Source organism: Chiroxiphia lanceolata, unplaced genomic scaffold, assembly GCF_009829145.1.
Source record: "Chiroxiphia lanceolata isolate bChiLan1 unplaced genomic scaffold, bChiLan1.pri scaffold_68_arrow_ctg1, whole genome shotgun sequence".
Lineage (NCBI taxonomy): Eukaryota > Metazoa > Chordata > Aves > Passeriformes > Pipridae > Chiroxiphia > Chiroxiphia lanceolata.
Genome location: NW_022476533.1, coordinates 83,445 through 108,589, shown reverse-complemented (window position 1 = coordinate 108,589; position 25,145 = coordinate 83,445). Strand labels below are relative to the sequence as shown.

General features: G+C 68.1%; 2 protein-coding genes across 3 annotated transcripts; one reads left to right on the top strand and one right to left on the bottom strand.

Annotated features, from left to right (window-relative positions):
- Positions 1-17: 17 nt before the first annotated feature.
- On the bottom strand, positions 18-10,416 carry LOC116781851 (transcription factor E3-like). Its single transcript, XM_032677622.1, has 10 exons — positions 10,250-10,416; positions 8,750-8,944; positions 7,105-7,342; positions 6,480-6,668; positions 4,802-4,900; positions 3,767-3,866; positions 2,897-2,953; positions 2,708-2,783; positions 1,760-1,907; positions 18-1,036 (listed from the first exon to the last, which is right to left on the bottom strand). Exons 1-10 carry the CDS (start codon positions 10,378-10,380, stop codon positions 695-697), a joined length of 1,575 nt encoding a protein of 524 aa, XP_032533513.1. The 5' UTR covers positions 10,381-10,416; the 3' UTR covers positions 18-694.
- A 694-nt stretch (positions 10,417-11,110) lies between these two features.
- On the top strand, positions 11,111-24,493 carry CCDC120 (coiled-coil domain containing 120). Of its 2 annotated transcripts, XM_032677623.1 has the most exons (11): positions 11,111-11,367; positions 12,360-12,449; positions 14,275-14,381; positions 15,302-15,409; positions 16,472-16,555; positions 18,983-19,169; positions 20,590-20,631; positions 21,555-21,708; positions 21,821-21,928; positions 22,597-23,059; positions 24,207-24,493. In XM_032677623.1, exons 2-11 carry the CDS (start codon positions 12,401-12,403, stop codon positions 24,372-24,374), a joined length of 1,470 nt encoding a protein of 489 aa, XP_032533514.1. In that variant the 5' UTR covers positions 11,111-11,367; positions 12,360-12,400; the 3' UTR covers positions 24,375-24,493. The 2 variants fall into 2 exon arrangements, with proteins under 2 accessions (XP_032533514.1, XP_032533515.1); XM_032677624.1 differs by lacking the exon at positions 16,472-16,555.
- The last annotated feature ends 652 nt before the right edge of the window (positions 24,494-25,145 follow it).

Sequence of the window (25,145 nt, the reverse complement as noted above, 5' to 3'; positions counted from 1 at the left end):
GGAAGGACACGGCGCTCCATCGTTAACAAACTGTTTATTTCCCGCGTGAGGGTCCAGTACAAAATTGAGGGGGTGGGGGAGAGAGGAGAAAAGGAGAGCGGCCCCTTTAAATGGAGCTGGTGGGCGGGGCCTCTAAAGGGGACGGGGTCCAGATTGGCGTTAGTAGTGGGCGGGGCACGCGTGAGTGACAGCGGGGAGGGCGGGGCTTCGCGCCTGGGAGGGGCCAGCCCCACCAGGAGGCTACTGATTATAGGAGAGCCAGAAAGGGGCGGGCCCAGGGCAGCCATGAGGGCGGGGCTTCCCGTAGGGGCGGGGCCTTCAAAGGGCCACACCCAGGTGTGGCCCGACGCCAGCGCCTTAAATGGGCCACACCACCGGGGGACTCTTCCCCCCCCCCTTCTTAAACGGGCCACACCCACCCAGGTCCTTTAAGGGGGGGGGGGGGTCACACACAGGGCACCTTAAAAGGGTAACACAGTGGCAGCAGCTTAAAGGGCCGATGCCGTCGTTAAAAAAAAAAAACGTTTGCCCGTTTTAAGAGCCTTAAAACGGCCCCCGGTGGGGCCCCCACCCGAGACAGCATCCGCACCTCGCAGGGGCCTCAGGGGGGTGCGGGGGGGGGGTCCTTCAAAGGGCCGCGTGGTGGGGGGGGGTCCCTACAAGGGCTCCGCCCGAGGGTCCTTCCGGGGGGTGCTCAGGACTCGTCCTCCATGCTGAGGCTGCTGCGGGGACTGGAGGCACGGGAGGGCCCGGGGGAGGCCAGGAGGGCGCCCGGGGGGCCGAGAGGTGACAGCCCCCCCCCGTCGTCCATCAGGATGTCATCCAGGCTCCCCTCGGGCCCCCCCAGCTCCAGGGGCAGGCTCAGCTCCGAGGGGAGCTCGTCGGCCACCGCCAGGTCCAGGAGGCACTGGGGAGTCGAGGGGGGGCCCGGGGGGAAGGGGGGGCCGCCGGAGGCCTCCTCGCAGCCCCCCTCGGCCATCGGAGCCACGGGAGGGATCAGGGGCAGCCCGTGCACCTGAGCCTGCAGCTCCAGCTCCTGGGGGACGCGGGAGCTCAGCAAACACACCCCTGAACTCCACAGATCCCCCCAGATCCCAGCACCTCCGTTCCCCGGATTCTGCTCCTCCTGACCCCACGAGCACCTTCCTCCAGAGAACCCCATAACGGCCCCACAGCCCCCCCCTGCAGTCCCCCACTTCCACCCAGCCCTAAAACCCCCAGTTTGGACCCACAACTCCTCCAACCCAGCCCCGGGGAGCCTCCCAGCTCCTCTCCAGCACCTCAGGTCCCTCATCCCACACCTCCCAGCCCCATAAACGACCTTTCCAGCCCCATAAATGACCTCTCCAGCCCCTCAGGTCCCTCATCCTACAACTTCCAGCCCCGTAAACGACCTTTCCAGCTCCTCAGGTCCCTCATCCCAGTCTTTCCAGCCCCATAAATGACCTTTCCAGCCCCTCAGGTCCCTCATCCCACACCTTCCAGCTCCTCAGGTCCCTCACCCCAGACGTTCCAGCCCCATAAACGACCTTTCCAGCTCCTCAGGTCCCTCATCCCAGTCTTTCCAGCCCCATAAACGACCTCCCCAGCCCCTCAGGTCCCTCATCCTACAACTTCCAGCCCCATAAATGACCTTTCCAGCCCCTCAGGTCCCACATCCCACACCTCCCAGCCCCTCAGGTCCCTCACCCCAGACGTTCCAGCCCCATAAACGACCTCCTCAGCCCCTCAGGGCCCCCCCCAAGTCCCCCCCCCAGACCTGCACACGGAGCTGGAGGCTGCGGTTCGCCTGCTCCAGGCGCTGCTGGTGCAGCTCCAGCTCCCGGGAGCGCTGGGTCTCCTTCTGCAGCTTCCTGATGTAATCCACCGAGGCCTTCAGGATCGTGCCCTTGTTCCACCGCATCTCCCTGCGGGCATCGGGGCGCCTGGGGACCGCTGGCACCCGCCCGGGGGGGCCCTGGATGCCCAGGGGGCCCTCCCAGGACCCATCCCTGGATGTCGGGGGCCCTCCCAGGGGTTTCTCTCAGGATCCACCCTTGGTGTCCCTGGATGTTGGGATCTCTCCCAGGATCCCTCCTGGGGGTCCCTGGATGATGGGATCCCTCCCAAGCCCCGCTCTGGGGGGTCCTGGATGATGGGGTCCCTCCTGGGGGTCCCTGGATGATGGGGTCTCTGCCAGGATCCCTCCTGGGGGTCCCTGAATGATGGGATCCCTCCCAGGACTCCTCCTGGGGGTCCCTGGATGATGGGATCCCTCCCAGGATCCCTCCTGGGGGTCCCTGAATGATGAGATCCCTCCCAGGGCCCATCCTGGGGGTCCCTGGATAATGGGATCCCTCCCAAGCCCCACTCTGGGGGGGTCCTGGATGATGGGGTCCCTGGATGATGGGGTCTCTCCCAGGATTCCTCTTGGGGGTCCCCTGGATAATGGGGTCCCTCCCAGGGCCCATCCTGGAGGTCCCTGGATAATGGGATCCCTCCCAAGCCCCACTCTGGGGGGTCCGGGATGATGGGGTCCCTCCTGGGGGTCCCTGGATGATGGGGTCCCTCCCAGGATTCACTCTGGGTGTCCCTGGATGTTGGGGTCCCTCCCATGGTCCCTCTCACGGTGCTCCCTGGATGTTGGGGTCCCTCCCAAGCCCCACCCTGGGGGTCCCAGCGCCCACCCAGCCCCCGGGGTCCCCCGGGGAGCGGGTCCCCCACTCACGGGTCGTTGGATTTGGGGATGAGGGTCCCCAGTTCCTTGATCCGGTCGTTGATGTTGAAGCGTCGGCGCCGCTCGACTGCAGGGGAGAGGGGGGGGAAACACGGGTCAGACCCCCCTTGGTGACACCCCTCGGGCCCCCTCAGCCCCCCTGGGCCCCCTCAACCCCCCCAGGGTCCCCCCCGAGCTCACTCAGGTTGTGGTTGTCCTTCTTCTGCCGCTCCTTCAGCAGCGCCTTCGCCTCCGTTTCTGGGGAGGGGGGGGGACAATCAACGACCCCCACGGACAGGGACCCCCCCCAGCCTCTCCTTCCCACCCTTTGATCCTCCCTGACCATTGGGACTCCCCAGGGACCCCCCAAACTCTGCCCCCTCCCCCTAATCTAGGAACATGAACCCCCCCGGCCCCTTTTAACCCCCTCAGAGCCTCCCCAAGGACCCCATCACACCCCACCCCCAAATCTTTTTGGGCTCCTTCCCGTCCCACTCTTTGATCCTCCCTGACCATTGGGTCTCCCCAGGGACCCCCCAAACTCTGCCCCACAGCTCCCCCCCTCCCCCAGGAACCTTCCCCACCCCACTGAACCCCCTCGGCCCCTTTTAACCCCCTCAGAGCCTCCCCAAAGACCCCCTCACACCCCACACCCAAATCTTTTTGGGCTCCCTCCCACCCTACACCGACCCCTTTGATCCTCCCTGACCACTGGGACTCCTCAGGGACCCCCCAAACTCTGCCCCACAGCCCCCTACCCCCAAATCTAGGAACCTGAACTCCCCCAGCCGCTTTTAACCCCCTCAGAGCCTCCCCAAAGACCCCATTGCACCACCCCCCCAAATCCTTTCAGGCTCCTTCCCGTCCCCACAGACTCTTCTAAACATTTTCTGCCCCACAGCCCTACCCAGGACCCCCCCAGACTCAGCTGGGACCCCTCCCCACCACAATGACCCCCCCAGACTCAGCTGGGACCCCTCCCCACCACAATGACCCCCCCCCGGGCCCCTCTGAGTCCCTTCAGACCCCCCCGGCCCCCACCCCAGGCCCCGAAAGGAGCCCCCCCTGTACCTGAGAGCTCGGCCTTGACCCGGGGCAGCTCGGCCGGGCAGGAGCTGCTGCCGCCCTGGGGGGGGCTGAAAACCTCCAGGAGGGGGCCGGGGGCGGGCAGCTGAGGGGCAGGGGTGGGGTCACTCGGGCCACGCCCACACCGGCCACACCCACCCACCCCAACCCCACCCCCTCAGGTGTGTCCGGCTCCCCCCCCCAATGGGGCCAGGGGTGGGTGGGGGTGAACAGGCCCCACCCAGGTGTGGTGAGGCCACGCCCACTGCGGGTTCCACCTGGTTTGGCCACGCCCGGTTTGGCAAGCCCCACTCTCCCTCAACCAAATAAGGACAAGCCACACCCTCTTTTAGGCCACACCCACTCACATGCCAACAAAGCCCCACCCCTGCCTTATATGGGCCAGAGCCACGCCCCCTGTCTCCAGTGGGCGGGGCTACACCAAGCCCCACCCCCAGATGAGCTACCCTGCCCCACAGTTACGGCCAATGAGGAGTGGTGGGCGGGGTTTTTGGATGCCACACCCTGTCAGGAGCAGAGTGGGTGTGGTTCGTTAGTCCCCGCCTCCAGACAACACAAAGGGGCGTGGCTTGCTGTCCTCATCACAAAGGGGGTGTGGCTTGCTAGTCCCCACCCCCAAGCCACAACGAAGGGGGTGTGGTTTGAGAGTCCCCACCTCAGAGTGGGCGTGGCTCATTAGTCCCATCCCAAATCACAACAGGGGGTGTGGTTTGATAGTCCCCATCATAAAGTGGGCGTGGCTCATTAGTCCCATCCCCAATCACAACAGAGGGGTGTGGTTTGATAGTCCCTGCCCCAGAGTGAGCGTGGCTTATTAGTCCCAACCCAAATCACAGTAGAGGGATGTGGCTTGTCAGACCCCGCCCCTGAGTGGGCGTGGCTTATTAGTCCCACCCCAAATCACAACAGGGGGTATGGTTTGATAGTCCCCACCCCAGAGTGGGCGTGGCTCATTAGTCCCATCCCAAATCACAACAGGGGGTGTGGCTTGTCAGTCCCCGCCCCCCCGCCCCCCCTCACCGTGCTGGGGAGCTGGAGGGGCCCCTCGGCCGGGCCGAAGCTCAGCAGCTCGTCGTAGCTGGACTCGAGGCTGATGATCTCATCGATGACGTCATCGATCTGCTCGGGGCGGCAAACGGCAAATCCGCGTCACGGCCGCCCCGCCCGGAGCCCCCCCCGGAGCCACGGGATGGGGTGTCCATGGGTTGGGGACCGTGTCACCACCCAACCCCTGTGGCGTGTCACCACCCCCCCTGGCGTGTCATGATCCCTGGTACTGTGTCATCACCCCCCTCCATTGCGTCACTATTGTGTTGTCGGCCCCCAGATCACGTCACCACCCCCAGTACTGCATCATCACCCCCCTTATTACATCACCACCCCCAGTATTGCGTCACTGTCACCCAGATCGTGTCACCACCCCCGGTATTGCGTCATTACCCCCCCTATGATGTCACCACCTCCAATATTGCATCATTTCCCCCCGCATTACGTCACCACCTCCAGTATTGCATCATCGCCCCCCTTATTGTGTCACCACCCCCAGTATTGTGTTATTATCCCCCAGATCATGTCATGAGCCCCAGTATTGCATCATTGCCCCCCCAATACGTCACATCCCCCAGTATTGCATCATCACCCTGCATATCATGTCACCACCCCCAGTATTGCATCATTGCATCTCTTATTACGTCACCACCCCCAGCATTGCATAATTATGCCCCATATGATGTCACAACCCCCAGTATTGCATCATCACCCCCTTATTGTGTCACCACCCCCAGTATTGCATCATCACCCCCAGTATTGCATCACTGCTCCCCTTATCACATCACTGCCCCCAGTATTGCATCATTGTCCCCCAAACCGTGTCCCCATCCCTAATATTGCATCATTACCACTCACACCATGTCACCACCCTCCGTGCTGTGTCATTGTCCCCCCCGATCACATCATCCCCCCCAGCATTGTGTCATCGCCCCCCCATATTGTGTCACCACCCCCAGTATTGCATCACCACCTCCAGTATTGCATCATCACCCCCCTTATTGTGTCACCACCTCCAGTATTGCATCATCACCCCCCTTATTGTGTCACCACCCCCAGTATTGCATCATCACCCCCCATATTGCATCACCACCTCCAGTATTGCATCATCACCCCCCTTATTGTGTCACCACCCCCAGTATTGCATCACCACCCCCTGTATGGCATCATTACCCCCCATATTGCATCACCACCCCCAGTATTACATCATTGCCCCCCATGCTATGTCAGCACCCCTAGTATTGCATCATCACTGCCCATACTGTGTCACCACCTTCAGTATTGCATCATCACTGCCCATATTGTGTCACCACCTTCAGTATTGCATCATCACTGCCCATATTGTGTCACCACCCCCAGTATTGCATTATCACTGCCCATACTGTGTCACCACCCCCAGTATTGCATCATCACCTCCCTTACCACGTCACCACCCCCAGTAATGCATCGTTACCCCCCATATTGCATCACCACCCCCAGTATTGCATCATCACCCCAGTGTTGCATCATTACCCCCCATATCACGTCACCACCCCCCACCTGGCATCAGGTAACTCCCTGTAATGCCACAGAACGACCCCCGACCCCCTGGGTGCCACTTCACCTCTGCCACCACCCCCCTGGTGACACCGCAGCCCCCCCAAGCCCTCACCTCCTTCTCGGAGCCGGGGCCGATGTGCAGCAGTGCCAGGGGGCTGTGGGGGGTGGGTGGGGCGGGGAGGGGTCCCGGGGGGCTGGGGGGCCCCCCCCGGCCCAGGGCGGAGCTCAGGTACTGCCGGACCTGCTGCCTCTGGGCCGCCCGCAGGTGGTACCGGGTCGGGTTCTCCAGGTGGGTCTGAACCTTCGCAGGGGAGGGGGACGGGGTTGAGGGGACCCCCCGACACCAAGAGCCCCCCCCCCAGCGCACAGAGTGACACCCCCTGACCCAAAACGCCCACCCCCCTATCCCCCTGCCCCCCCAATCCATTCCCCTCAATCCTCGGAGCCCCCCACACTGCCCTGACCCATGCCCCCCCAACATCCCCCCACCCAGGGGTCCCCCATTTTCCGCCCCCAGAGCCCCCTGTATCTCCCTGCGCCCCCCCCCAGATTCCCAGAGCCCCTCCTGTGCCCCCCTGCCCTGGAGCCCCCCACCCTCCTGATCCAGAGTCCCCCATTTCACCCCCTCAGAGCCCCCCCCCGTTTCCCCCTGCCTGGAGAGCCCCTCCCCACCACCATCGGGGTCCCCAGTTTCCCCAAGCCCCCCCCCCCCTCCCCTTTCCCCCCCAAATCCTCACCTTGAGCACCTCGGGGGGCACGTGGGGGGGTGCCCGGGGTGGGGGGGCACCCACGGCGATGGCGGGCGAGGGTCCGGGGGGTCCGGGGGCTGCCGTGGGGGGGCCTCCCCCTCCCCTCCTCTCCCTCTGCTCCTGCTCCTGGGCCTGGGCCCTCATGAGCTGCTGCCGCAGCAGCACCCGCGACGAGGGGGGGGCGGCCGGGGGGGCCGACATGGCCCCGGGGGGGGCCGGGCCCGCGCTGTGGGGAGAGGGGGGGGTGTTAAAGAGGGGCTGGGGAAATTGGGGACCCCAATGGTGGGGGGGGTGTCCCCAGGCAGGGGCATACGGGGGGGCCAACATGGCCAACGGGGAGGCCGGGCCTGTGCTGTGGGGAGGAGAAGGGGGTTAAAGAGGGGCTGGGGGGGGGTAGTGGGGAAATTGGGGTGGTGGGGGGTCCCCAGGAAGGGGGATATGGGGGGGCCACCATGGCCGCTGGGGGAGCCGGGCCTGTGCTGTGGGGAGGAGAGGGGGGGAGTTAAAGTGGGGGGGGGGGGACAAAGAGGGGCTGGAGGGGGGGGCTTGGGGAAATTGGGGACCCCAACGGTGTGTGTGTGGGGGTGTCCCCAAGAAGGGGGATACAGGGGGGGCCGGGTCCACGCTATGGAGAGTGGGGAGGGAGGGGTTAAAGGGGGGCTGGGGGGGGGGGCTTGGGGAAAATGAGGACCCCAATGGTGGTGGGGAGGGGTCTCCAGGCAGGGGGATATGGGGGGGGCCGCCATGGCTGCCGGGGGGGGCTGGGCCCATGCTGTGGGGAGGAGGGGGGAGTTAAAGAGGGGCTGGGGGGGGCTTGAGGAAATTGGGGTGGTGGGGTGGTCCCCAGGCAGGGGGATATGGGGGGGCCACCATGGCCCCAGAGTGGGCTGGGCCCGCTCTGTGGGGAGGTGGGGGGGGTTAAAGAGGGGCTAGAGGGGGGCTTGGGGAAATTGGGGTGGTGGTGGGGGGTCCCCAGGCAGGGGGATACAGGGGGACCGGTCCCACGCTGTGGGGAGGGGAGAGGGGGGTTAAAGGGGGGGGGGGGGCTTGGGGAAATTGGGGTGGTGGGGGGTCCCCAGGCAGGGGGATACGGGGGGGCTGACATGGCCCCAGGGGGGGCCGGGCCCGTGCTGTGGGGAGGAGAGGGGGGGGGTTAAAGAGGGGCTGGGGGGGGGCTTGGGGAAATTGGGGTGGTGGTGGGGGGTGTCCCCAGGCAGGGGGATACGGGGCGGCTGGCTCTGAGGGGGTGAAATGGGGGACTCTGGATCATGAGGGTGGGTGGCTCCAGGGCAGGGGGGCAGGGGGGGGACTCTGGGAATTTTTGGGGGGGGACAGGGAGATACAGGGGGCTCTGGGGGGGGAAAATGGGGGACCCCTGGGCGGGGGGATGTTGGGGGGGAGCAGGTCAGGGGGGTGGGGGGGGGCTTTTGGGGATTAAGGGGAATGGATTGAGGGGGGGCAGGGGGATACAGGGGGGCTCTGAGGGGGTGAAATGGGACACTCTGGATCAGGCGGGTGGGGGGGTCCAGGGCAGGGGGGCACGGGGGGGACTCTGGGACTTTGGGGGGGGGCAGGGGGATACCAGGGGGCTCTGGGGGGGGACCACACACATTGGGTGGGGGGTCACCAGTACCTGGGGGGGAGGGGCTGGCTCTTCAGGCAGTAGAAAGTGCCGGGGGGGTCGGCGGCGATGTCCCTGGGGGGGTCTCCAGGAGGAGGGTCCCTCCCCCCGGGGGGGTCACTGGGGGTGTCCCCGGGGGTCCCCGCGCCGGGGGGGTCCCACTCGATGTCGGCCACAATCCCCGACTCGGGCAGCACCGAGCTCAGGCTGACCCGGGGGGGTTGGGGGGGTCACTTCAGCAGCCCCATATGGGCCCCCCCACCCCGGGGACCTTCCAGATTCCCCCCACAGCCCCTCCAGATTCTCCTACAACCCTCCACAACCCCCCAGGGCCTCCCACAGCCCCCCATAGCCCCCCCAGATTCTCCTACAACCCTCCACAGCCCCCCTGGAACCTCCCAGATCCCCCCACAGCCCCCCCAGATTCTCCTACAGTCCTCCACAGCCCCCCAGGACCTCCCAGATTCCCCCCCCAGGCCCCCCAGACTCTTCCACACCACCCCCAGGCCCCCCCCAGATTCTCCCACAACCCTCCACAACCCCCCAGACCGTCCCAAATCCCCCCCACAGCCCCCCCAGATTCTCCCACAACCTTCCACAGCCCCCCCAGACCCTCCCAAATCCCCCCCAGATTCTCCTACAACCCTCCACACCCCCCTGGAACCTCCCAGATCTGCCCCACAGCCCCCCCAGACCCTTCCAGATCCCCCCCACAGCCCCCCCAGATTCTCCTACAACCCTTCACAGCCCCCCCCGGACCTCCCAGATCCCCCCCGGATTCTTCCACATCGCCCCCAAACCCCCCCAGATCCCACCATAAATCCCTCAGTCTCCCCCAGATCCCCCCACAACCCCCCACCATCAGTCCCACAGCCCCCCCCCCAGAGAACCCCAGATCCCACCATCACCCTCCAGAGCCCCCCTAAACCCTCCCACACCCCCCCACACCCCCCAGAGACCACCAAGACCCCCCCAGCCCCAAACCCGACCCCAAATCCCCCTCCAAGCCCCTCCAGATCCCCAAATTCCCCCCCCCCAGAGACCACCAAGACCCCTCCCAGCACCAAATCCAATCCCAAAGCCCCCTCCAAGCCCCTCCCAGACCCCCCAAATTTCCCCCTAGAGACCCCCAAGATCCCCCCAGCCCCAAACCCGACCCAAAATCCCCCTCCAAGTTCTCCCTGACAACCCCCCAAGCCCCCTGAGCCCCCTAGTATCACCCGAGGGACTCCCAAAACCCCCTCAGGACCCCCCCAGCCTCAAATCTGACCCCAAATCCCCTTCCAAGCCTCCCCAGACCCCCCAAATTCCCCCCCTAGAGACCAGCAAGACCCCCCCCAGCCACAAATCCAACCCCAAATCCCCCTCCAAGCCCTCACAGAGACCCCCATGACCCCTCCCAGCCCCAAATCCAACCCCAAATCCCCCTCTAAGCCCCTCCAGACCCCCCAAATTCCCCCCCCAGAGACCCCCACGACCCTCCCCCAGCCCCCCCGGTGCCCCCCCCCTCACCTGAGCAACCGGAGGGTGTCGGGGGTGCTGGACCCCCCCTCCAGCAGCACATAAACCGTGGGGGGGCCGGGGGACGCTGCTGGGGGGGGGCCGGGGGGCGCGGGGGCCCCCTCGGCCGCCCCGCGGGACATCGCCCCCCCCCGCGCCCCACGGCGCCGCTCGGGGGGTCCCCGGGGAGATTTGGGGGGGGGGGGGGGGAGATCGGGGGGGCTGGAGGGGGTGGGGGGGTTACGATGGGGGAGTCCTATGGGGCGGGAAGGGGTTATGGGGGGGTCTTATGGGGCAAGGGGGGGGATATTGGGGAGGAGGTGGTACGGGGGGGTCTCTATGGGGCAGGGGGCGATGTTGGGGGGGTTATGGGGGGGTCCCTATGTTGGGGGGGTTATGGGGGGGTCTCTATGGGGCAAGAGGAAGGATATGGGGTGGGGGGGCTACAGGGGGATCCCTATAGGGCGGAGAGAAGGATATGGGGTGGGGGGGCTACAGGGGGGTCCCTATGGGGCAAGGGGTAGGATATGGGGTGGGGTGGGGTTATGGGGGGTCCCTATGGGGGAAGGGGGAAGGATATGGGGTGGGGGGCGCTACGGGGGGGTCCGTACGGAGCTGGGGGTGCCGTGAGTTGCTGGGGGGGGGTCCGGGGGGGTCCGGACCGCCCCAAATCCTCTCAAGGGTGGGGGGGGCGAACCCGGCAGGTCCCCCCCAGAGCCCGGGGTGGTCTCGTGGTGGGGTGGGGGGGTTTCCAGGGGGGGTTCCCGGCGGGGCCGCGGGGCCGGAGCAGGAAGCGCTGGGGGGGGGAGGGGGCGGTGTCGGGAAGTGACATCACGGGGCGGGGGGGGGGGGGACACACAGGGGGGACCCCGACTCCCGCCCGCGCCGCCGGGGCCCCGCGAGGCCGCCGCTCCACCCGGGTTTTTGGGGGGTGAGGGGGGGTACAGGACCCTCCCCTCCCACCAGCGAGCCCGGGACCACCACCCACCCCCCCCCCCATCCCCCCGGAGCTGGCGGGGGGCGGCAGGGGCTGCCCGACCGCCTGGGACCCCCCCCGGGGGGGGTGCGGGGCTGACCCCCCCCATCCCGGAGCCCCGGGCCCACCCGGCCGCGACACCCCCCGGGGTCAGGTAAAGGGGGGTCGGGGGGGTGGGAAACGGGGGTTTGGGGGTGGGATGGGATGGGATGGGATGGGGGGGTCCGGGTGGGCTCTGCCCCAGCGGGGTGTACCCCGCACATGGGTCCCTTTGGCGGGGGGGGGGAACACCCCCGGTCCCCTCTGGGGGGAACCCCCGGACACCTGGGTCCTTTTTGGAGGGGAGAGGTGACCCCCCCAGACACCTCGGTCCCTTTTGGTGGAGAGAGGTGATCCCTCAGATCCCTGGGTCCCTTTTGGGGGGGACACCTGAGTCCCTTTTAGGGGGAACCCCGGGACACCTGGGTCCTTTTTGGGGGGGAGAGGTGACCCCCTGTACCCCTGGGTCCCTTTTAGGGGGGACCCCGGGACACCTGGGTCCTTTTTTGGGGAGAGAGGTGATCCCTCAGACCCCTGGGTCCCTTTTGGTGGGGACCTCTGGACACTTGGATCCTTTTTGAGGGGGAGAGGGGTGACCCCCCCAGACACCTCGGTCCCTTTTGGGGGGGACACCTGAGTCCCTTTTAGGGGGATCCCCCGGACACCTGGGTCCTTTTTGGGGGAGAGGTGACCCCCCAGACACCTCGGTCCCTTTTGGGGGGACCTCGCGACACCTGGGTCCTTTTGGGGGGGAGAGGTGACCCCCTGTACCCCTGGGTCCCTTTTGGGGGGGACACCTGCGTCCCTCCTGAGTGGAACCCCCGGATACCTGGGTCTCTCTGGGGGGGAAGGATGAACCCCTAAATACCCGGGTCCCTTTTGGGGACCCCCCCCCCCGACCCCCTCTCCTCCTTTTTAGGGGAAGGGGCCGCCCCGGTGCCCGGGGGAGGGGCCGGGGAGGCGGAAGCGGGAGGAAAAGCCGGGAAGTGGGAGCGGGCAGGAGGTGCCGGGGGGGGGACCCCAAGTCCTGAGCCCTCCCCGGACACTTCGGGTGTCCCCCCACCACCCACCCCCCTGGCTCCGGCTCACGACCCCCCCCCCCCGCAGCGCCCGGGGCCGATGGGCACCGACCCCGCGCCCCCCCCGCGATGGAGGTGAGGGGCCACATCATCCCCCCCGGCACCTACAGCCCCGCAGGTACGACCCCCCCACCCCGAGCCCTGACCCCTCCCTGCCGCGCCCCTTCGTGCTCTGGGACCCCCCCGTGTCACCCCCTCCCCTCCCCCAGCCCCCGCGGTGCCCTTTGACCCCCCCGGAGCCCCCCGAGCTCTGCCCCAATGCCGGACCCCCGGTGACCCCCCTGTGCCTCCAAACCCTTGGGAACCCTTATGCCCCCCAAACCCCCCCCCCTCGTGCCCCTGGTGCCCCCGGTCCTTGGGGATCCTTGGTGCCCCCCCCCTCCTTGGTGACACCACCTCGGTGTCCCCCACCCACCGTGGTGCCTTCGATCTCCGCCCCCACTGCCCCGAGCCCCCGGGACCCCCCTGGGGCTTCTGACCCGGGACCCCTGGTGGTCCCCGGTGCCCCCAGCCCGTGGGGATCCCCACCCAGTGCCTCTGACTCCTGACCCACGGTGCCCCCTGGTGCCCCTGACCATTGGTGACCCCACTGTGCCCCCGACCCTGGAGCCCTTGTGTCCCTGATCTCTGCCCCCCAAAACCCCCCGGTGTATCTGCCCTCAGCTCCCTGTGCCCCCTGCCCTGTGCCCCCCATCTCAGCCCCCTGCTCTGTGCCTCCCATGTCTGCCCCCTGCCCTATACCCCCTGTCCTGTGCCCCCAATCTTTGTCCTCTGCCCTGTGCCCCCTGCCCTGTGCCCCCAACGTCTGCCCCCTGCCTTGTGCCCCCTGCCCTGTGCCCCCAACGTCTGCCCCCTGCCCTGTGCCCCCCATCTCTGCTCCCTAATCTGTGTCCCCCATCTCTGCCCCCTACCCTGTGCCCCCAATCCGAACCCCCTGCCCTGTGCCCTTGCCCTGTGCCCCCAGTCTGTGCCCCCTGCCTTGTGCCCCTCACCTGGGTCCCCAGTCTCTGCCCTGTGCCCCCTACCCCGGTACCTGCCCGGGGTACCTGCCCCGTGCCCCTCACCTGAGCCCCCTGCCCTGTTCCTCCTGCCCTGTTACCTGCCCCGTGCCCCCCACGTGTCCCCTACCCCGTTACCTGCCCCGTGCCCCCCACGTGTCCCCTGCCCCGTTACCTGCCCCATACTCCTCATGTGTGCCCCGTGCCCCTGCCCTGTGTCTCTGCTCCCAGTGTGTGCCCCCTGCCCCGTTACCTGCCCAACACCCCTCACATGTGCCCCCTGCCCTGTTCCCTGCCCCATTACCTCCCCAGTGCCCCTCACCTGAGCCCCCTGCCTCGTTCCCTGCCCGGTGCCCCTCACGTGTGCCCCCTGCCCCATTCCCTGCCCAGTGCCCCTCACCTGAGCCCCCTGCCCCATTACCTGCCCCGTTCCCTGCCCGGTGCCCCTCACCTGAGCCCCCTCTCCCGTTCCCTGCCTGGTGCCCCTCACCTGAACCCCCTGCCCTGTTCCCTGCCTGCTGCCCCTCACCTGAGCCCCCTGCCCTGTTACCTGCCCGGTGCCCCCCATGTGTGCCCCCTCTCCCGCCCTCTCCCGTTCCCTGGCTGGTGCCCCTCACCTGAGCCCCCTGCCCTGTTCCCTGCCCCGTTCCCTGCCCGGTGCCCCTCACGTGTGCCCCCTGCCCTGTTCCCTGCCCGGTGCCCCTCACCTGAGCCCCCTGCCCTGTTCCCTACCCGGTGCCCCTCACCTGAGCCCCCTGCCCTGTTCCCTACCCGGTGCCCCTCACCTGAGCCCCCTGCCCTGTTCCCTGCCCCGTTCCCTGCCCGGTGCCCCTCACGTGTGCCCCCTGCCCCATTCCCTGCCCGGTGCCCCTCACGTGTGCCCCCTGCCCCGTTCCCTGCCCCGTTCCCTGCCCGGTGCCCCTCACGTGTGCCCCCTGCCCGCAGGGGCGGCCGCGGGGCGGCTGCAGGAGCTGCGGGAGCGGCAGCGGGGGCTGCGCCAGGCGCTGGGGCTGCGCCTGCGGGAGCTGCGGCGCCTCTGCCTGCAGGAGGCCGTGAGTGACCCCTGACCCCTGCTGGGACCCCCACCCAAGGACACCCTGACCTCTGACCCCTGACCCACCTCCTGGGACCCCCACCCGCAGGACACCCTGACCTCTGACCCCCATCTCGGGACCCCCAACTGCAGGACACCCTGACCTCTGACCCCCATCTTGGGACCCCCACCCACAGGACACCCTGATCTCTGACCCCCATCTTGGGACCCCCACCTGCAGGACACCCTGATGTCTGACCCCTGACGCCTCCTGGGACCCCCCCCCCCCCACAGGACACCCCTGGATCCCTCTGCCCACCCTTGGGACCCCTAAAACCTCCCCAGAACTGCTGGAGCTCCCCCTGCCACCCACAGCACCCCCCCAGAGCCCCCCCAGTGCCCACAGCACCCCCCAGAGCCACCCAACACCCACAGCACCCCCCCAGAGGCCCCCAAACACCCACAGCACCCCCACAGAGCCCCCACAGCACCCCCCAGAGCCCCCCCAACACCCACAGCACCCCCCAAAACCCCCTCAGTGCCCACAGCACCCTCTCAGACCCCCCCAACACCCACAGCACCCCCCAGAGCCCCCCAACACCCACAGCACCCCCCAAAGCCCCCTCAGTGCCCACAGCACCCCCCCAGAGCCCCCCAACACCCACAGCACCCACCAAAGCCCCCTCAGTGCCCACAGCACCCCCCCAGAGCTCCCCACCACCCACAGCACCCCCCAGAGCTCCCCACCACCCACAGCACCCCCAGAGCCCCCCAACACCCACAGCACCCCCAGAGCCCCCCAACACCCACAGCACCCCCCAGAGCCTTCCCAACACCCACAGCACCCCCCCCTTTAAATACCCCCCCTCCCCAAAAGTCCCCCCTCCCCTTCTGGCAGCTGCCCCCCCCCAGCCCCCCGTGTTGCCCCCCCCCATGCAGGAGCTGACGGGGAAGTTGCCCCCCGAGTACCCCCTGGAGCCCGGAGAGAGACCCCAACCCCCCCCTCGGCGCCGGTCGGGGGTGCCCCCCCGGGGACCCCTCCCTGAGGTAGGTGGGGGGAAATGGGGGGCGGGGAGGAGGAATGAGGGGCTGGTGGGTGGAGGGAGGGAGGGAGGAGGGAGGCCAAAATATCCCTGTCCCCACCCCGGTGGGGGTCCCCTGTCCCACATCCCACCTTGGGGGGGTGGTGGGGGTCCCTTCACGGCCTCCGGTGGCCAATGGTGGCCCCCCCCACCCTGGGGCATCCCCAGGGTCCCCCGCACCCTGGACCCTCCGTGCCCCCCCCCGTACCCTGGGTGTCCCCCCCACCCCCTGGGTGTCCCCCCATGGCCCCTGGATCCCTCTGGCAGCCCTACGGATCCCCAGGGTGGCCCCCACACCCTGGGTGTCCCCCCCATACCCTGGGTGTCCCTTCATGGCCCATGTACCCCTCTGGCAAGCCCCTGTACCCCCATAGTTGCCCCCACACTCCGGGTGTCCCCCCATACCCTGGGTGTCCCCTCATGGCCCATGTACTCCTCTGGCAAGCCTCTGTACCCCCATGGTGGCCCCCACACCCTGGGTGTCCCCCCCATCCCCTGGATGTCCCTTTGTAGTCCTGTGGCAAGTCCCTGTACCTCCATGGTGACCCCCACCCCCTGGGTGTCCCCCCCATCCCCTGGGTGTCCCCTCATACCCCTCTGACGAGCCCCTGTCCCCCCATGGTGGCCCCCACCCCCTATGTGTCCCCCCATCCCCAGAATGTCCCCTCATACCCCTCTGATGAGCCCCTGTCTCCCCATGGTGGCCACCACACCCTGGGTGTCCCCCCCACACCCTGGGTGTCCCCCTCATACCGTGCATGTCCCCCACATCCCCTGTATGTCCCCCCCACACCCTGGATGTCCCCCCTACACTCTGTGTGTCCCCCTCATCCCCAGAATGTCCCCTCCTACCTCTCTGACGAGCCCCTGTCCCCCCGTGGTGGCCACCACCCCCTGGGTGTCCCCTCCACCCCCTGGGTGTCCCCCCCCTCCCCAGGTGTCCCCCCCACCCCCAGGATGTCCCCTCATCCCCCTCTGACGAGCCCCTGTCCCCCCCCGGTGCCCCCACCCCCTGTGTGTCCCGCAGTGGCTCTCGCACCCCTCCGGTGGTTCCCGTCCCCCCGGGTGTCCCGTGGTGACCCCCACGCCCTGTGGGTCCCCCCATGCCCTGGTACGTGTGTGTGTCCCCCCCCGCGGCCCCCACACCCTGTGCCATCCCCCCTGTCCCCCCTGTCCCCTCTGTTCCCCCTGTCCCCTGCGTGTTCCCCAGTGCCTCCCTCCCTCCGGCTCCCGCTCCCGCTGCTCCCGGTATTCCCGCTCCCGCCTTCCCTTTACCTGTTCCCCTTCCTTCTCTCTGCCCTCGGCTCCCCTCCCCTCTCCCAGTTCCCCGCTGGCCCCGCTCCCAACGCTGGCCCCGTCACTCCGCACTCCCAGCCCTGCCATTCCCGGCTCCCCTCTCCCCAATTCCAGCTCCCCTTTTTCCACTCCCAGCTCCCTTCTCCCCATTCCCAGCTCCCCACTCCCCTCTCCCGACTCCCGGCTCCCCTCTCTCCATGCCCAGCTACCCTCTCTCCATTCCCAGCTCCCCACTCCCCTCTCCCATCTCCCCTCTCCCCACTCCCGGCTCCCCTTTCTCCATTCCCAGCTCCTCCCTCACGAATCCCAGCTCCCCTCTCCCCTCTCCCAGCTCCCTTCTCCCCATTCCCAGCTCCCCTTTCCCCTCTCAGCTCCCGTCTCCCCATTCCCAGCTCCCGTCTCCCCATTCCCAGCTCCCGTCTCCCCATTCCCAGCTCCCCTCTCCCCATTCCCAGCTCCCCTCTCCCCATTCCCGGCTCCCCTCTCCCCTCTCCCAGCTCCCCTCTCCCCATTCCCAGCTCCCCTTTCCCATCTCTCAGTTCCCTTTTTCCCTCTCCCAGCTCCCCTTTTCCAGCTCCCTGCTCCTGACCATGCCATTCCCTGCCCTGCTCCCCTGTCACCCTCTCCCTTCTCCCCTCTCCCCTCTCCTCTCTCACCCACTGCTCCCTCCCCGTTCCTGACCCCTCTTTACCCTCTCACTCGCTGCCGTCTCCCCGTTCCTTTCTCCCTCTCCCCTCTCACCCGCTGCCCTCTCCCCGTTCCCTGTTCCCCTTTCCACCGCTACCCTCTCCCCATTCCTGACTCCCCTCTCCCCTCTCCCTCTCTGCCTTCTCCCTCTCTCCTCTGCCCCGCCACCCCCTCCTCCTCCGGTGCCCACCGTGGCACTCAGTGCTACAGGTGGTCCGTGGTGCCCACCGTGGCGTGCGGTGCTCTCGGTAGTCCGTGGTGCCCATTCCGGTGCGTGGTGCCCACGGTGGTGCCCACGGTGGTGCCCCCCATGGCGTGCGGTGCCCGCCATGATGTGCGGTGCTCTGGTGCTCCGTGGTGCCCACTGCGGTGCGCGGTGCCCGCCACGGTGCTCCCGGTGTCCCACGGTGCCCACTGCGGTGCGTGGTGCCCCCGGTGGTCCGTGGTGCCCACTTCTCTGTGCAGTACCCCCGGTGTTCCGTGGTGCCCACTCTGTTGTGCGGTGCCCGCTGTGGTACCCCCGGTGTTCCATGGTGCCCACTCCACTGTGCAGTGCCCGCTGTGGTATCCCCGGTGTTCCCTGGTGCCCACTCCATGTCGCGGTGGTTGCTGTGGTACCCCCGGTGATCCCTGGTGCCCACTCCGTGTCATGATGCCCACTGTGGTACCCCCGGTGTTCCATGGTGCCCACTCCGCTGTGTGGTGCCCACCATGGTGTGTGGTACCCCCGGTGTTCCGTGGGGCCCACTCCACTGTGCGGTACCCCCTGGTGATCCCTGGTGCCCACTCCGCTGTGCGGTGCTCGCTGTGGTGCCCCCAGTGATCCCTGGTGCCCACTCCGCTGTGCGGTGCCCGCTGTGGTACCCCCTGTGTCCCGTGGTGCCCACTCCGCTGTGCTGTGCCCACCATGGTGTGTGGTACCCCCGGTGATCCCTGGTGCCCACTGTGCTGTGCGGTGCCTGCTGTGGTACCCCCGGTGTTCCCTGGTGCCCACTCCACTGTGCGGTGCCTGCTGTGGTACCCCCTGGTGATCCCTGGTGCCCACTCCGCTGTGCGGTGCCCGCTGTGGTACCCCTGGTGATCCCTGGTGCCCACTCCGCTGTGCGGTGCCCACCATGGTGTGTGGTACCCCCGGTGATCCCTGGTGCCCACTCCGCTGTGCGGTGCCCGCTGTGGTACCCCCTGTGTCCCGTGGTGCCCACTCTGCTGTGCTGTGCCCACCATGGTGTGTGGTACCCCCGGTGATCCCTGGTGCCCACTCCGCTGTGCGGTGCCCGCTGTGGTACCCCCTGTGTCCCGTGGTGCCCACTCTGCTGTGCTGTGCCCACCATGGTGTGTGGTACCCCCGGTGATCCCTGGTGCCCACTGCGCTGTGCGGTGCCTGCTGTGGTACCCCCGGTGATCCGTGGTGCCCACTCCGCTGTGCGGTGCCCACCGTGGTGTGTGTGGTACCCCCGGTGATCCGTGGTGCCCACTCCGCTGTGCGGTGCCCACCGTGGTGTGTGTGGTACCCCCGGTGATCCCTGGTGCCCACTCCTCTGTGCGGTGCCCGCAGGCGGGGCGGGCGCGGCGCGAGGCGGCGGCGCAGGTGCAGGTGCAGGCGCAGGTGGTGGAGGCAGCGCGGCGCATGGCGGCCGTGCCAGGGCTGCCCCCCGAGCAGCGCCGGCGCCGGCAGCGGCTCCAGGCTGAGGCTGCCCAGCGGCTCCAGCAGCTCCGTGCCCAGCTCGGACCCCCGGGGCAGGGTGAGCGTGGGCAGGGGGGCACCGGGGCAGGGGGTAGGGGGGCACTGGGGTGGTCAGGGGGTCAGGGGGGCATCGGGGGGGTCAGGGGGGCACCGGGGTGGTCAGGGGGGCACTGGGGTGGTCAGGGGGGCACCAGGGGGGTCAGGGGGGCATCGGGGGGTCAGGGGGGCACCGGGGTGGTCAGGGGGGCACTGGGGTGGTCAGGGGGGCACCAGGGGATCAGGGAGGCATCGGGGGATCAGGGAGGCATCGGGGGGTCAGGGGGGCACTGGGGGGGTCAGGGGGGCACCAGGGGATCAGGGAGGCACCGGGGTGGTCAGGGGGGTACCAGGGTGGTCAGGGGGGCACCAGGGGATCAGGGAGGCATCGGGGGGTCAGGGGGGCACTGGGGGGGTCAGGGGGGCACTGGGGGGGTCAGGGAGGCACCGGGGTGGTCAGGGGGGCACCAGGGTGGTCAGGGGGGCACCGGGGGGTCAGGAGGGCACCGGGGGGTCAGGAGGGCACCGGGGGGTCAGGGGGGCACTGGGAGGGTCAGGGGGGCACCGGGGGGGTCAGGGGGGCACTGGGAGGGTCAGGGGGGCACCGGGGGGTCAGAGGAGCACCGGGGGGGGGGGTCAGGGGGGCACTGGACTGGTCAGGGGTCCAGCGGGCACTGAGAAGTGTTGGGGTGTCCACTGGGCACTGAGGGGGGTCAGGGGTGTCCACTGGGCATTGGGGGGGTCAGGGGAGTCTGCTGGGGACCACTGGGTGGTCAGGGGGTCAGGGGGCTCAACTGGGCACTGGGGTGGGGTGAGGGGGTCAGGGGAGTGGAGCTCAGGGGGTCCAGTGGGCATTGACGGGGGTCAGGGGTGTCCACTGGGCATTGGGGGTGTCAGAGGAGTCTGCTGGGCATTGGGGGGGTCAGGGGAGTCTTCTGGGCACCAGTGGGTGATCAGGGGGCCCAGCTGGGCATTGGGAGGGGGGTCAAGGGAGTGGGGCTCAGGGGGTCTGCTGGGCACTGGCACCAGGGGAGGGGGTCAAGGCTCACCCAGGGGGCTCAGGGGGTCCCTAGAACGCAAAGTTGGAGGAGCTTGGGGTTCCCAGGGCACCAGGAGGGGTGTCAGGGGATCCCCAGAGCACGAGGGTGAAGGGCTGGGGGTGCACAGAGCACTGGGGGGGGGTTCCTGGAGCGCTAGGGAGGGGGGTCTCAGAACATTGAGTGGTTCAGGGGGTCCCCAAAACATTTGGGGGCAGGAGCTGGGGGTCTGCAGAACCCCAGGGCTTGGGGAGGTACAAAGGAAGGCCGGGCCTGGAGCAGGGGGGCTGCGGGGGGGGCTGAAGCCACGGGGTGGGTGCACAGAGGGGGAGGAGGAGGAGGAGGCAGATCTGGGGGGGGTCCTGGCAGTGCTGACCCCTCTCCCCTCACTTTGGTCCCCCTCAGATGAGAACGGGTCCCTCTGCGACCTGCCCGTGCTGGAGAACGGTGAGTGCCGGGGGCTGGGGTACCCCGGGGGGGCTGCCCGGGCAACTGGGCCCCCCCTGGATCTGCCCAGACTCCTGAGTCTTCCCCAGATCTGCCCAGACTCCTGGGTCCCCCCCCGGATTCATCCAGACCCCTGGATACCCCTGGGAGGGCTACCTGTACCCCAGAAACCCCCCTGTATCCCTCTGGGTCCTCCTGGGGGGACTACCTGGACACCTGGGTCCCCCCCAGAGGGATGCCTGTACTCCTGGAATCCCCCCTAGATCCCCCTGGGTCGCTATCTGTACCCCTGGATACCCCTGGATCCCCCCTGGGGGTCATTACCTGTACCTATGGAACCGCTCTGGATCACCTTGGATCCTTCCTGGGTCGCTACCTGTATCCCTGGATCCCTCCTGGGGGTCATTACCTGTATCCCTGGAACCCCCCTAGATCCCCTTGGGTCACTACCTGTACCCCTGGAACCCGTCTGGATACCCTGGGGGTCATTGCTTGTACCCCAGAACACCCCTGGAACCCCTGGATCCCCCTGGGGGTCATTACCTGTACCCCTGGAACTCCTCTGGATCCCCTGGATCCCCCTGGGGGTCGTTACCTGTACCCCTGGAACTCCTCTGGATCCCCTGGATCCCCCTGGGGGTCGTTACCTGTACCCCTGGAACTCCTCTGGATCCCCTGGATACCCTTGGGGGTCACTACCTCTACCCCTGCAACCCCCCTAGATCCCCCTGGGTCACTACCTGTACCCCTGGAATCTCTCTGGATCCCCCTGGATCCCCCCTGGGGGTCACTACCTGTACCCCTGGAACCCCTCTGGATCCCCTTGGATCCCCCCTGGGGATCCAGCACCCCTGGATCCCCCTGGAGACCCCCCGGGGGTCGTTCCCCCGACTCCTGGACCCCACAACGTGTCTCCCCCACAGGGGCCCTGCCCCCCCTGAAGCCCCCCCAGAGTGGAGGCGGCCGCCCCTCTCCCCCCCGGGGGGGGTCCAGCAGCCCCGACCGCCGCCCGCCCTGGACCCCCGACGTGCCCCTGGGGGGCCCGGGTCGCCGCAGCTCCCTCGCCAGCCCTGCCAGGTGAGCGTGTCCCCCCTCCCCTCAAAGCTTTTGTCCCCTCACCCCCCCGTCTTCAGCAGCCACCCCGGCCCCACTGACGGGCTGCCGTGGCCCCTCCCCGTCCCGTCCCCAGCCCGGCGCGGACCCTTCCCCGCAGCGCCTCCAGTTTCGAGGGTCGCAGCGTCCCGGCCACGCCCGTCCTGGCCCGCAGCCCCTGCGCCCGAGGGCACCCCCTCGGCCGGTGAGCACCGCGGGGGGGGCGGGATGGGGGCGGTTTGGGGGTGCTCTGGAAGCCCCCCCACCCTGTGTGTGATCCCACTATATCTGTGTGTGTGTGTGTGTGTGTGTCCCAGTCCCAGCCCCGAAGTGATCTGGGGGAGGTTTAGGGGTGCTCTGGAAGCCCCCCCCAGCCCCTGTGTGTGACCCTGCTCTGTGTGTCCTCCCCCTTCCTCCCCAGCCCCAGCCCCGAAGTGATCTGAGGGTGGTTTGGGGGGTGAGAGGGTGCTCTGGAAGCCCCCCAGCCCCCGTGTGTGACCCCACTATGTGTGTCCCCTTCTCAGTCCCGAGGTGGTCTGGGGGCAGTTTGGGGGGTGAGGTGGTGCTCTGGAAGCCCCCCCACCCTGTGTGTGACCCTGCTCTGTGTGTCCCCCCCCTCTTCCCAGCCCCGAGGTGGTCTGGGGGCAGTTTGGGGGGTGAGGGGGTGCTCTGGAAACCCCCCCACCCTGTGTGTGACCCTGCTCTGTGTGTCCCCCCCTCCCCAGCCCCTGTGTGTGACCCCGCTCTGTGTGTCCCCCCTCCCCAGCCCCAGCCCCGAGGTCGTCTGGGGGCAGTTTGGGGGGTGAGGGGTTGCTCTGGAAGCCCCCCCAGCCCCTGTGTGTGACCCCGCTCTGTGTGTCGTCCCCCCCCCAGCCCCAACCCCGAGGCGCCGGGGTTGCCCCCCCGGCCCTGGTCCGGCAGCCAGGACTCGCAGCTGGGGGGGCCCCCCGCCCCCGGCCCCCCCCTCCCGACGGCCCCCCGGACCCGCCGCAGCAACAGCTCGGAGGCCTTGATCGACTGGGGGGGCCCCCCCGCCGCCGCCGCCGAGAGCACCCCCGAGGCGTCGCGGGGCCGGGGCGGCTGCCCCCCCAACGCGCACCCCCCCCCGCCCCCCCCCCTCCTCGGCCGAGCAGCAGCGCCGCAGCCAGAAGTGGTTGGCGCTGGAGGGGCTGCGGGACTGGTACCTGCGGCACACGGGGACCCCCCCGGCGGGCCCCCACCCCCCGGCCGGACCCCCCCGCCTGCTGCCCCCCGGGCCCGCCTGGGCCCCCCCCCGACGCCGAGACCCCCCCGGCCTGCCCCACTCGCTCAGCTACGCCGGGGCCCTGGCGCCCAGGTACGGGGCACCCCGCGGGTACCGCGCGCCCCTCTTTTAGTGGGGGGGGGGCGGGACGGGGGGGGCGATGGGGGCGAGAGACTTGGGGGGTGGGGGGGGGACTGAAATACCCGGGTTGGGGACCCCCCTGTGTGCTTTGGGGACCCCCTTGCCCCTTGGGGAGCACCGGGTGTTCCTTGTCCAAAAGTGTGTTCCTTGTTTCGGGGACACCCCTCCCCAATGTTTTTGGGACCCCCTGTGCCTTGGGGAGCACCGTGTGAATGTCTCCCCTTGTTTTGGGGACCCCCCCATCTTTTTGGGACCCCCTGTGCCTTGGGGAGCACCGTGTGAATGTCCCCCCTTGTTTTGGGGACCCCCCCAATATTTTTGGAACCCCCTGTGCCTTGGGCAGCACTGTGTGAATGTCCCCCCCTGTTTTGGGGACCCCCCCCTCTTTTTGGGACCCCCCCCAATCCCTCAGGGGAGCACCGTGTGTTCCCCATCTGAATGTCTCCCCCTAATTTTGGGGACACCCCCCCCCCCCCCATCCTTTGGGGACTTTGGGACGTTGTCACCTTGAGGACAAGGAGGGCCCCGATTTGGGGGCACCGACAGCTCCAGTTTGGGGCTCCTCGTCCTTCAGGGACCCCCCAAATGTCCCCAAATCGGGGACTACCCACCCCAAATGGGCCCCCAAAACCCCCCTTTCAGCCCCCCCCATCCCCAAGTGCCTCAGTCTGGAGTGTCCCCCCCACACATTTGGGGTCTCCCAGGGGGGGTTCCTTCCCCAGTTTCCCACCAAAACCCCATTTTGGGGCTTCTTCTCCCCGATGTCCCTTTTCAGGGGGTCTCTCCTGTCCCTTCTCTGTTTTTTCCCTCTTTTCTCTTTTCTTGGAGGGGGGAAATGGGGGTCCTGGGGGGAGGAGGACCCCCCCCACGCCCAGGATTTGGGAGGGGGGAACCAGCAGAGGATCCCACTGTCTGGGCCGAGGGGGGGGCAGGGGTATATTTGGGGGGGGTCTAATGGGGGGGCTAATGGCTTTTTTGTCTTCTCTTTCTCTTTTTCTGTTGTTTTCCCTGTTTTTTTGTGGATTTCCTTTTCCTCTTTATTTTCTCTTTATTTCTTTTCTTTCGATTCTTTTCTCCCCCTCCCCCCATCCCCCCCCAGGGCCTCAGGGGACACCCCTGGGGCCACCCCCCCTCCCCCCGTGGACCCACAGCCCCCCGGCACCCTGGTGTGACCCCCCAAACCCGCGGGGTCGCACCCCCTGACTCACTCCAACCCTCCCCCGGTTATGGGGAGGGGTCCCCCCAGGTTTGGGTGGGGTGCCCCTAATTTGGGGGGGGGGGGGCCAAACCTGGGTGTCCCCCCCCTCGGCTGCTCCTGGAGAGTGGCTGGTTTGGGGGGGGGGTCACACGCCCTCCTCGGGAGTGGGGGGGTCCAGCGGGGTGGGGGTGGGGAGCCGGGGGGGGTTCAATACAGGACCTGCTGCCACTGCTGTGTCCGGCTCCTTTGTGGGGGGAAACGCCGCCCTTTTGGGGGTCCTGGGTGCCTGTGAAGCTCCTGTGTGGCTCCGGGGGGGGGAAGTTCCATGGGAGGGGTGTCTCTGGTATATCCGGGGGGGGTTCATGGGAGCCCTCTATAATTTGGAGGGGTCCATATGGCTCCTATACAGCTCTGGGGGGCGGGGTGTCCGTGGGGGGGTCCCATATAATTTGGAGGGTGGGGGGTCTACCTGGCTCCTATAGAACCCTGGGTGGGGGGGTCCCATTTAATTTTGGGGGGTGCGGGGTCCACCTGGTTCCTATACAGCCCTGGGGGGGGTCCTATTTAATTTGGGGGGTGAGGGGTCCACCTGGCTCCTATACTGCCCTGGGAAGGGGGTCCCATTTAATTTGGGGGGTGGGGGGGGTCTACCTGGCTCCTATACAGCCCGGGGTGGAGTGGGGGTCTGTGGGGCCCCTATATAATTTGGAGGGGGGGCCATATGGCTCCTGTATACCCCATGGGGGTACCGGGAGGGGGGGGCTCCCTACGGCCCTTGGGGGAGGTCGGGGTCTCAGTGACCAGAAGCCACGCCCACTGCGAGGTGAGACCACGCCCCGT